Consider the following 12456-nt stretch of genomic DNA (forward strand, 5'->3'; position numbering starts at 1 on the left):
TAAAATGATCCAGAGAAGGAAATGGCAAACTACTCTAGCACCTTTGCCAAGAAAACCCCCAACAGGGTCGTGTGAGGAGTAGGTCACAACTGAAATGACTCAACAACAGCAATCCCGAAGTAGACTGGGCTTGCTCTGGAGGTGATGCATCCCCCTCCCTTGTGGGAGTAGGAAACTCATTCCCTCACCCCCGCTCTTTCCAGGGTGTTGTCCAGAGAATTCATGTTTAGTGTAGCTGAGTGTCTAGGCAGCCAGGGTCTGGGGGGGCAAGGGAGTGGGCTCTCTTCCTCTCCCTCATCCACTGCAGCCCACTCTGCTTATGCAGCTTTTTGTTGCCTTGTAAACACCTTTATTTAAAAATAAAAAACCACACTGTATACAACACAGGTTTGAAGCTTCGTGTGCAGGCTCCTTTTTTGTTGTTCGTAGATTGAAACATCCATGCTTTTCCTGTGACCTCTTTAGTTGTTCGGAATTGCAATTCCTTCAAGGGGACTGTGTTTCATTTGCACAGAGGTAACATCACCAGAAGGACTTTGGTGGTGGATGTGATGGGCTTTTGCAGTTTTCAAGCACTTGAAAGTTTGTGGAATAGTAAATTAATTAAATGGAATACAGACCTGTTAATTAGGTCCATGGAAGCTCTAGGTATGAATTCATTTTTACCACTGATTTATTGCAGCACCAGAAATGAATGTCTGAGTTAAATAAATGGTTCTTAGGGGGAATTGCTTCAGTAAAAATCCTGGCCAGTTTTTGTTAGGAGTTTATTTTGTGCTCCATAAGTAGGTCAGAGATCTAACCAGGGAATCATTTCCTGGCTTTCAAGTTTAGGCTGGAACGAAGAGTGATACATCAGCAAAAAAAAAAAAAAATGACTTGTCCCAGGCAAATGACTAACCCTTTTTCTCTTGAAATTCAGGAGCAAGTCCCTGTCCCAGTTTATCATCCGACTCCAAGCCAAACTCGTCTGGCTACACAGCTAACCGAAGAAGAACAGATCCGAATAGCCCAGAGGATAGGCCTGATCCAGCATCTGCCTAAAGGAGTGTATGACCCTGGGAGAGATGGGTCGGAAAAGAAGATCCGGGAGTGAGTTGTGCTTTGGTTTTTCCAATGTAGATGAATGGGAAAGGTTTCCAGTAACAGTCTAGCCCCTACTGTACAGACTCTCATATATTTTGGAAAGTCAGGTATGGATTGTCACACTAAAAGATATTCCATGTATAAAGGTATGTGGATTGCGCAATTAAAATCTTTTCTAATAACTGAAATTTATGTAGCATTTTACACGTATCCCATTTGAACCTCAGGATGAAGTATCATGGGTGTTATTTCCATTTTACAGGCCAGGATAATGAAACTTAGAAAGCTTTAGTGACTTGACTATGGACACATAACTAGTAAGTGTTAGAGTTTGGATATGAACACCAGATTTAATCCTGTCCATTATGGCTTCCTCACAAGCCTTGTCTTTATAAAGACAAGACTAAGAAAAGCATTTTATTTCCCATCCTTGTGCCTTAGTATTGGTTGTCCCCCTACCTAAAGTGCCCTTCTTCCTCATCTCATCAGGACCCTGTAGCTCCTAGTGTTCTTTTTCCCTAATTACCTTTTATTTAGTCGATAGAGATACAGATATATAGAGAAAGTATACACACACACATTTCCATCTTAGAATGTAAGATCCTTGAGAGCAGGAATTATTTTATTCTCTGTTTGTGTATATCTGATATGTGGCATATACCAGGTGTTTAATAAATACTAGTTGATAAATTGAACTTTAAGTAAAAAATGACTGTGTAGACACTGTCCCTTATTCATTCCTCTCCCCCATTGTTATGGGAGAGTTGGCTATCTAGTGTTCTTGTAGAAGAAATGAGAATGATGAAAAAAATAGCTCACTTATTTTCAGGTTAAGAAATGGGATTGGGACCTGCTGTATCCTAGAGCTGGAGTCCTTAAAGAAGAGAACTTTCTCAGTGAGAGCCCTTCAGTTCAGGGAACCTTTATCCGATACTTTTAATGACAGAAAAATGTATAGATAAGGCAGATCATTGATAAATTATACCTGCTGGGGTGGGGGGTAGTTCTTCTCAAGGTTGATTAAAAAAAGAAAATAAATCACCATATACCCTCAGAAATCCTTCTGCTATATATGAACTAGGAGCCCCTAATAAGGACAGCTACCAGAATGCATTAAATTGACTTTATAGGTTGAGAGCAAATTTGTCAGCAGAGGCCTGATGTCGTTAGTTTCTGTAACTGTAAGTTAATCTGCTTACTTGAACCACATGAAACCTGTTTTTTAAAAATATGCTGAGTATATAGCACTGTCAGGCCAGATGACATCTTTATAGACCCGCTAGCCTGTGTGTCCTACAGCACATCTTGCCCACCCCTTTGTCCATTTACTTAACCGAGGACTTTTGGGTATCTCTAAATCGGAGAAAATTCTCCTCTTATGTTCCTCAGATACACTGTGGAATTAGGCTGTTTCATTAATCAGGCCTAGAAAGTAGAGACTGAGAAGGTTAGTGGGGCTTTACAGATTTAACCCATAAAGTACCCCCCAGGTGAGTAGGTTAAAATTAGCAGCCCTGTTTGTATAGTTTTTTTTTTTTAATGATCCTTATACAGTCAAACAACTGAGAGTAGAACTTAGATTTTCTTCCAGTCCAATCATTACTTTTGCCTCAGGCTCAGTACAGTAAGGTGAATATTAGTAACAAACATGTTTCTAGTATCTTAAAGGGGAGGGAGGGAGAAAGGGAGTAATCATTTACATAGCACCTACTGTGTACCAGGAATTACATATACACAGTGTTTTTTAAAAAATGTTGCTTCATTTGATTGATACTTTTAAGCACATTTTTATAGACTCATTAGATTCTCGTGTGAACTCTGAAATAGGCACTAAAGGGGATATTATCTCCGTTTGATTGGAAATCAAAGAAAGGAAGCAACTTCACTGTGGTCACAGCTAATAAATTTTGGAGACAAATTTGAATCCTGTTTTTCTTGGTTTTGACTAGTGCTCTTTATGCTATACTTTAGCTATCTTACAGAATTTAATTTAGTAGTAAATGTTGATTAAATTAAATCAAATTACTGAACTAAGATTTTCTTTTATTAATAAGTCTTAGTGTTTTCAATTCTCTTTTCACCTGTAGCTGCTTAACTTAGTTTACCTTGTTCTGACACTCACCTCTTGTGACAGATTGGCTGAAAAAATGTAGTGTGTTGACCTTGGGAAAACAACTTGATATGTGGTTACTCAGAGATCCATGGGCATGGGAAATGATTTCATAACGTAAGAAATTTTAGAACCAGAAGGATCCTCTTAGAAATAAGAGAATTAAAGTCCATAGGGATAATTAACCCCATAGATAGCTACCCAGAAGTTCTCAGGGAGAGAAATTAGACTTGTTCATTTTGGCCCCAGAAGATGAAACTAGGAGTAAGGATGGGTGGATATTACGAAGTGGCTTAGTATGGTAAATAATAGTAATTATTAGAGCTGTCCAAAAATGAAATGCACTATCTTAGAAGGCAATAAATTCCCTTTAACTGAAGATCATTTATATAGAATTTTAAGTACTTTAAACCCATCATCTCATTTGAGTGCCACAGGTATCACATAAAATATTTTAGAGATGAGGAAACTGAGGCTCAGAGGGGCTGTGCCAACTTTTAAGATTCTGTAATTAAGTAGTCATTTTCCCCTGTGGACACGTGAAGAGCACCCTAAATTAGCATCATTCTCCATCCTTCTTTCTTATTTCTTTCTTGTAGGTGTGTGATCTGTATGATGGACTTTGTTTATGGAGACCCTATCCGGTTTCTGCCGTGCATGCACATTTATCACCTGGACTGTATAGACAACTGGCTCATGAGGTCCTTCACGTGCCCGTCCTGCATGGAGCCAGTGGACGCAGCACTGCTTTCCTCATATGAGACTAACTGAGCCTTGGGTTTCTCTTCTGACGAGTCAAGGGAGCCACGGCTTTCGATGGTTTTGATCTTTTGTCACTGAGCCCACAGAGCCAGGGAGCAGGAATTAAGATCATGCACAAAAGTCATTTCCTAAAAATTCCTGAATGGCTGCAGATGTTGGAAAAAGTCCATGATATTTTAGAGTCCAGAGGAACAAGTAGGAAGGTATTTTTACATAAAGCCTTGACCCAGTGTTTAAACTATAATTGTACTTAGTCTTGTTATTATTCCAGTGCATAGGAATTGTGTAAAGTGTTACAGCAGCTGTAGATGTTTAAATTGTGTGTGTTGAAGATTTTATTAGGAGCAAGGTAGAGGTTATTTTTCCTAAATGAAATAACTTTCATTCCCTCCCCCCATTCTTTTCACAAGTTGCTAGCATTTGGGTCAAGGTTTTCTTAAAAGCTACATTTTATAACACTGGCACAAAGAAGTAGTTCTAAGCTTGTTTGCACAGTTCTTTTTTCCATTGGAGATGGAATCCATTGCCTTAGGTCTTTTTAAATAGTGTATTGTTATTGTTGGGGCTGCCTCTATGCTTGAAAACCAGTTTATTTATAACCTGTTAAAAGTGCTATGTTCTGTTTGCAGTTAGGATTATGCAGAATTTAAAGTGATCTCCTAGCTCCTGAGCAAACTGAGATGCACTATCCCTTTTCTATTTTTTGAAAAATGAAAGTGACTTAATATGAAGACAGACATCAACCCATGGAAAAGGATTTTAATATTTACTCAGTCCAGGGTTTTGCTTAATTTGTATGACTATTTGCATGGTAAGCATTAAAATTTTGAGCAGACTTAAAATGTTAAAGCTTTTGAGCTCAAATTAGACCACTGTGCTATAGAACATGAAGGGAGACCCCATAGGGATGAGTATTAAAAAAAAGATTCCCAATTGTGACTTGGGTCGTTGCTTCCTTCCCTCTCCCATAAAGACTTGTTGTCTTGGACCTTAGCAAAAGGATACTGCATCTCGAATTACTGTAGTTCTGAGGTTATTGAAGTTAAATAAACCGCATCTCGATCTCTGTTTGGAAGGTATCTGTTTAGTCCTGCTGGCTGACCAAGCAAGCAGGTGGAAATAATAAGGTAGATGTTTCTCATGTTATTTTGCACACCAATGCCGAGTTTGTATAACCACATGACTTCATAGTTGTGATCTCAAGAAAGAAGGAATTTCTCCTTCATCTGTTTCTTGCAGCTCATTTAAGAATGCAAGAAATCTCTAAGCTCCTGAAGTGTTTCTAGTAGAGACAGTCTCGTAAAGATGTGGTTGTCATCTTTTTCTCCAGTTAGCATGTGTTTGTTTTTCCTTATTGTATTCTGCTGTAACTTTTAGACTTTTGGCTCCATGCGGGCCTTGCAGTTACCCATCCTAGAGGAGCAGAAAGAGATGCAGTCTCAAATTAACCCAAAGGAATCAGGAAGTATTTCTGACTATTTTGTTTGGAATTGAGTCCTTTACCTAACATTTTTATATTGTCAAACACACAGACTTGAAGGAGCCTCTGTGCTTAGATTCTAGAGGAGTGAAATATATCATAAGTACTTTTTAAAAGGTTTGTCATTTGAGTGCAGGAGAGTCTCCACATGATTAATTTTCCCCCCTATTAATCCATAATGGAAAGACATGAAGGTGAATTTGAAAAAAGTTTAAAGGAAATTCTAGTATCAGGTCCATTTAAATTGTTTAGCCTTGTCTCTTGGTCGAATTTTTTATTTATTAATTCAGATACACCCAATTACCTAAAGCAGATCTGAAAAGAAACAGCTGAAGTTGTGCAATATTTTCAGTGATGATACTTTTTTTTTATCATTGTGTGTTTTTCTATATAAACGTGATGCCCATGTCATTAAATATTATAGCCAGACTTTCTTTTTCTTGATTGTTAAAATTGGCGAAAATGAACTTTCCTTTTTAAACGTCTTTTATGTTGCTCTTAGTCTTTATTTATTCTAAGGCTTGATTAGGAAAAGTTTGGAAGTCCTGTTGAAGTGACTGGTTCCTGAGTTTGAATGCTTTTTTTTTTTTTTAGGCACTTTGTATTGTTAAACTTTATTTTGGTCTCCTTATACCATGTTAAGAACCATAAACCTCTGCTTTTACTAAGTTGTTAAATAAAGTTATAACAGTTATAAAGGGCTAAAGTTAGAATTGATTCCATAAGAATATCCCCCTCCTCAAAAAAAATAAAAGCAACCCTTCAATTTCAAACAGTGGTATGTAAATTTAACAAATAAATTAATTGCTTTTGAAACCCTAGGTGAAATGCTGTTGTATAGTAGCCATTCCATTTATAGTAGCCATTTCCATTTGACTTGAATTATAGCGCCCCTGTGGATGTCTCTTTAGAACGTAGAACCTGTAGATAGGTTTAGATTTCTTTAGCCAAATCTAAATTGATGTAATCTTTGGTATATTTCCACCAATGAGATTAGGCCTAATTGAGAAACTTAGTTAAAATTAACTCCATATGAACTGTTGCATTAAAAAGATCTTGGGAAGGGGAGGGGGAAAGCTTGATTACTTAAAAAGTAAAATCCAAAGATACTTATGTAGGCCAATAAGCCAGCATTTTCATGGAATGAAAGTTAATGTAGAGGGTCCTTTGTGGAAGATGGGACAGAGAGGATTCCTGAGGCTGAAATTCCTTCCAAATCTATGACTGAACCAAGGAATGCTTCAGGTACTTAGAATCTGGGCCATATACACCTTCCTCTGTCTTGTAAACAGAGCTGTTTTTGGACAGACCGGACTTGGTAGGGACTGTGGCAGTCACATAGACCATTCACACTCATTTTATAGAAGGGGAAATTCAAATCCAGCAAAATGAATTGCCCAAGGAACTCATAATTAGCAATTGTTTGAATTAGGGCTTGAATTCAGTGTTCTTACTGTAATAATAAATCGCATATATTGAATTACTTTCAAAGTGCTTTCCTCCTAACTCTTCTGGTGAGATAGGCATTGAAAATGGCAGTAGCCTCCTACTGCAGTGATACAGTGCCTACTGTGTGCCAGGAAGTGTGGAGGTACAAAGACAACAACAAAACAGTCCCTGGGGAGAACAGTGTGTACGCAAGTAAACATATACAAAGTAGGTTAGGAATGGAAGGATTAGTAAAGGTCTTGTGGAAGAGGCAGCACCTTTTTTGGAAGGGAAGGACACATCCCACGGGGCCCAGGTGAACAGAGACCATTCCCGTTGTCTCTCAGGGATGCCTCTGTAGAGGCATGGAGGTGGAGGAGGGGGTGCTCTCTATGGGGAACAATAAAGAGGCCAGTTAGAATGGTGGAGAGTCCAGGAACAGAGTAACATGAACTCCACCTAGGAAGCCAGGGAACCAACGGTCTTCTCAAAGTTCACTGTTTTCTCCACTATACCATGTACTGTATACTAATGAGCCCTCCATTGGTCATCAGCTTAATAATAACAGTACTTTCTCTGCTTGCCTCTGGAGTATAAGAAAGTGACTGTAGAATACAGGGATATGTCAATCGGTGAATCCTCTAGGAATAGAATACCTTTACAGAGGCCTACCATAACCTGGCAGAAATAGCTCCATCCAGCATCTCTGTGCATCTCTGCGAAGGGCAAGGACTGACCCTGGCACATTATATGGTGATGACATTGATTCAAGCACCCCTTTGCCCACTATCAAACCAAGTAAGGATTTTGGTGCCACAGATTTATTCTTGACTGACACACTTGAATGTTTCAATCATTTTGATACCTCAAGCAATTTTTGCCTTTTTAAGCCTTGATTTTTGTTATGCTAATCTAGATGATATTTAGAGAAGGGAGCCCCTGAAATTACCCTCAGCCAACCCTTGCAGGTAAATATCCTATAATTCCATGTGAAGGCAAAGTCTTGGAGTTCTCTCCTTTTCCTCTGACCTCCTGAACACCTATTTTCACCCTGAGCTAGATAGACTAGTTCCAAGAGTGGTTGGGGATACCAACCCTGGTCCCTAGCTACATGCAAGGTCTGAAGACTTGCCCTTACTGCTTCGCTGGTGGGAGGCTGTTGTCTTCTGCCGCACCCTACTCAAACCAGTCCTGAGAAGCTCAGAATCCCAAAGCTTGAGGCTTGGGAGAGTCCACTGTCCAAGTGGGGCTTCAGTCTCTGCTGAAGATCTCTCTGAAGGTAAATCTGTTATCCCTGAGGTGGTCTGTTCCACAGGTTCCACGAGGAGGTGAGCCTGGCAGGAGAAACTGAGAGCAAGACTAAATTTGCCTCTTGGCAACCTGCTCCATTGTTATCCTGCTTCTGTCCCTCCCCCATCCCCAAACAGAACCAGTGTCTCAAAGTCCTTCAAATAAGTAAATACAGCCATCCTGCTTTCCAATTCTTTTATTCTACAGACCAAAACTCCAATGTTTCTTCCCCCTCTTTTCATCTGGCATGAACTTGAGACCTTCTGTCTGTCTGGTAGACTTACTGTACTCTTCCAATCTTATCCATGCTCTTCCTAAAACATGATGCCCCAAACTGAGCACAATTCTCCCGATGGAGTAAGTGGGACATGCAGCCGTCACCACCTTTTTGTAGGTACAACGTGTACTATTCCTCAGGGCAGCCTCAAGTCGCCCAAGCATTGCTGATGCCATAGCACACTCCTAGAAGCATATTTTGAGCCTCCACCTGCAGTCAACCAAAACTGCTTTCTTCCTAATCCTCTGCCCAAGGATTCATACTTTTTGCCACCATTTTCATTGATATTTTATATGATTGTACTACAAACCCCATTTTTTGATGTTATCAATCTGTAAGCATTTATTAAGTACCTGTTAGGTGTTTGGTTCTGCATTAAGGTCTGGGAAAACAAGCACAAAATGTTTTGGATCCATGGTCAGCCAAACATTAAGTGCCTACTTTGTTCTAGGCACTCTGCATTATTCCTACCTCTAGTAACAAAGTTTCTGACATTAAAAAGGTCACTTGATTATATCCTCTTTGTTCATCAAGATGAATATATTTACTCTATATTCCAAAATGTCTGTTGAGAAAGGATTTTGATCTAGAGAATCAGACTTCTTTAGAATCCTGCTATGAATAGGGGTGACCAAATGCCAGAGTGAGAAAAGACCTTAATGACCAAGATTCTGAAGCATGGCCAGCCTGTGGTCAGTCATTTTCTACTTGGAATCCTCCAAGAAGAGGAAACCTTCTTCTTCCAGGGACAACACATTCCCTCTTCAGCTAGCTAATTGTTAGGAGGTTTTCCTGTTAATAAATTGAAATGTGTGGATTCCTTCAAAAATGCTAATGCAAAGATTTTTTTCCCTATCAGATACTCAGTGTGAAATGTATCAATAACATACAACATCAGTATAGCAATAGATTTCATTTCCTTTATTTTGCTTCCCAGTGTCCTCTCTTTTCTGTTATTCTAGGAGTGGGTATTCTACAGCTCTACAGCTTTCAGAGCACTACTCAGGAGTTCCATTCATCTATTTTTAACTCCAGTGTTTTATGGCCCAGAACAATTTGAGAAACACTAACCTAGAGAGAGAATTAAATGAATTGACCTAGATCAAGAATCGACAGAACTACCTATTACTGTATTCCTATGAGCGAAGAATAGTTTATACATTTTTAAATGAAATTTAGTTGTACTTAAAAATGTGAAATCATTCTTAGCTGGCAGTTTGCAGCCCTGGGCCTAGAAAGGGGAATTTCCATTGGAATTAGGAGGGTTCTCAAGAATCATTTAGGCCAAACTTGAATTCTATAGGTACTGAAACCTGAAGCTAAGAGTGTTCATGGTCTCTTCCCAAGTGACAGTTCTAGGTACTCAGATTCCAACACAGCACTACCTCAGTACATCCCCATGCTCCTAAGCACCCTGAAGGCGTCCTTGAGTCTTCCCTCTCCTTCATCTCACCCTCCTTCCAGTTAGTTGTCAGGTTGTATCAATTCTACCTGCAAATCTATTTCCTTTTCACCATTCAGAACCGCATCCAGCATCTGAACTGTTCTTTCACTATTTCAGTAGCCTCTCAGTTGGTCTCCCTGTCTCCAGTCTTTTCTTCTCGATGAAGGTGCCAAAATAATCCTCCAGATTTTGTCAAAGACATGCCATGATATAACATGAGTCTAACCATGTCTTTCTTCTAGCCAAGAATGCCATTGGTCATTTGGTCCTTAGTGGGGCACTATAGGCAGCAGTATCCCACTCAGCAGAGGTGTCAGACGTAGTGCCCCACAGCACTCCAGAATGTGAGGAGAACCAGATTAAAATATGGGGGGGAACTAGTTAATAAAATAAATAAAATACAATGAAACATAGACAAAGTTACATTTTAAGCCTAAGTCAACATGTGGTTGCAGGGATCCTTATGTACAGATTAGGGGCCCCTGTTTCTGTTGAGTTTGAAACCTCTGCTCTAGAGTATGCTTTCTACCACAAACTAAGGGTTTGTACTTAGAACTTTCTTTTTGTGGGGGTTGTGGGACCAAAAGAGTACTCTAAAAACTCATTAACACTAAGAAGTGACCTAGAAAAGTTAACACAATTTTGCTCATTCAGCTTAAGAAAAATGGTTGGGCAGGCCATTTAAAGGCTTCTGTGGACAAGAATAGATATCCCTCAACATAGCATTTTGGACAACCTGATGAAGGAAATACTTGGTGCCAGTCAGCTGAATGGAGGGTCATGATCTGAACAATGTCCAAGACGAGTTTGAGATTGTTGGTGCTCTTGCAGCATTCTCTACCTAGAGATGAACAATATTCCCATTCCTGATGATAAGCAGGTAGTGTTCTTGATGCCCATCTGTCAGAAAGAGAGTGGATCAACTGCTTGGACTACTTACAGATGGTGAGTGCATGCTTATAATCAAGATGGAGATGTTGGGTTCTTTGTTTAAAACACTCATGCTTGGAGTCATGCCCACTGTTCCCTATTGGGTGCTAATTATCTTTCTGGCCAATAATTATAGAGCTTGCCCCACCCATTGCTCATCCTGCATCACTAGCAGATAGTATTGGATAAAACCCCAGATACAACAGGTATGCTTATGAGTCATAAGAATTGTCAGAGGGTTCCCATGCATGAACTTAAGGCAATCTTCTCAAAGATTTACTTGACCTGACAGTAGACATGAATGACAGAGGACATTAAAGTATTTGTTGTAGTAGAGATCACAGCTTCTTAGGACCTACTAGATTTCAACTGATGTAGCCCTGGGTCTGTGAAGTATGAGGATGCTACAAATGTAGTCTTGGTAACTGTTGCCGTACTAGCAGGTGTTCTTGAAGTTAGTAAACCCAGTGATGCTTCCTGAGCAAGTTAGACCAGGCCATGCAGTTCACCACCAACTTGCTCCACCTTGGCCTCAGCTTGACACGAAAAAGATGGCAGACTTCACCTTGATGAAGATAATCCATGTGCATTTTGAGTACCATGTTTTTAATGACACCCCCCTCTTGTAGGTGTGAGTTGTTATTGCTTTGGAGAGATCACAACCAACAGCCTACCCCTACCAGAGTTCAAGTATCTGCAAGATATGACAGACAATTCATTTTCTATTTTTGATGACAGGACAGGTAAAAGACAGCAGTGACCTCTTAATCTCTGATGTTCTTGAGACTTGTTTACCATCCCAGCATGAATAAAAAAGGGAATTAAAATGTATAGGTCTGGTGGGGAGGAGCCAAGATGGTGGAGTAGAAAGATACACATGTGCTAGCTCCTAACCCACAGTCCATAAAATACCTATAAAGAAGAACTCCCAACAAATTCTGGAGTAGCAGAAACCACAGAACAATGGAGTGGAGGAGATTTCTGTTCCAGAGAGACCTGAAAAACTGACACGAAAGGTCCATCACACACCGGACCCAGAGCAGAGCCCAGCCCTGCCTTGGCCGCGCAGGACCAAGAGGAGCAGATCCGAGCAGGCTTCAGGGGCAGAATCTCCAGTGGCAGCGCAGGTCCCTCCACCCTCAGGTGCCAAAGGTCAGTGAGAGGGTCTTTTTGGCCAAACCGAGAGGGGAGTGGGGTGTGCCCATGACTCAGGCCCCCTCGGGAGGTAGCAGCGGAGGCAACAGCGGACAGGGGGCTCCCAAAGCAGGCAGGAGCTTGGATCCATTGTTGAAGGTCTCTGCATAAACCCCCTAAGGGAACTGAACCCCTAGTGGCGGCCCTGCCCCCACCTGAGCACCTGAACTTAATCTCACACTGAATAGCAGCTCCACCCCACCAAAGCCCTAAGGCTGGGAAGCAACATTTGAATCTCAGACCCCAAACTCTGGCTGGGTGGATCTGGAGGCTAGGTGGGTGTGGAGAGGAAACTCAGAAGTCAAGTAAATGGCTGGGAAAATACCCAGAAAAGGGGAAAAAAATAAGACCATAGAAGGTTACTTTCTTGGTGAACAGATATCTCTTCCCATCCTTTCTGATGAGGAAGAACAAGGCTTACCATCAGGGAAAAACATAGAAGTCAAGCCTTCTGT

At 40.5% G+C, this 12456-nt stretch overlaps 1 protein-coding gene across 1 annotated transcript in view; it reads left to right on the forward strand.

Annotated features, from left to right (window-relative positions):
• Positions 1-6259, forward strand: part of RNF11 (ring finger protein 11) — a 67425-nt gene extending 61166 nt beyond the window's left edge. The window contains exons 2-3 of the mRNA XM_072649405.1: positions 923-1092; positions 3796-6259. Coding sequence (XP_072505506.1) covers positions 923-1092; positions 3796-3967 — 342 coding nt within the window. The 3' untranslated portion in view covers positions 3968-6259. The remainder of the gene's footprint in view (positions 1-922; positions 1093-3795) is intronic.
• Positions 6260-12456: the final 6197 nt, after the last annotated feature.

Source organism: Notamacropus eugenii, chromosome 2 (assembly GCF_028372415.1).
Source record: "Notamacropus eugenii isolate mMacEug1 chromosome 2, mMacEug1.pri_v2, whole genome shotgun sequence".
In the NCBI taxonomy this organism is placed as follows: Eukaryota; Metazoa; Chordata; class Mammalia; order Diprotodontia; family Macropodidae; genus Notamacropus; species Notamacropus eugenii.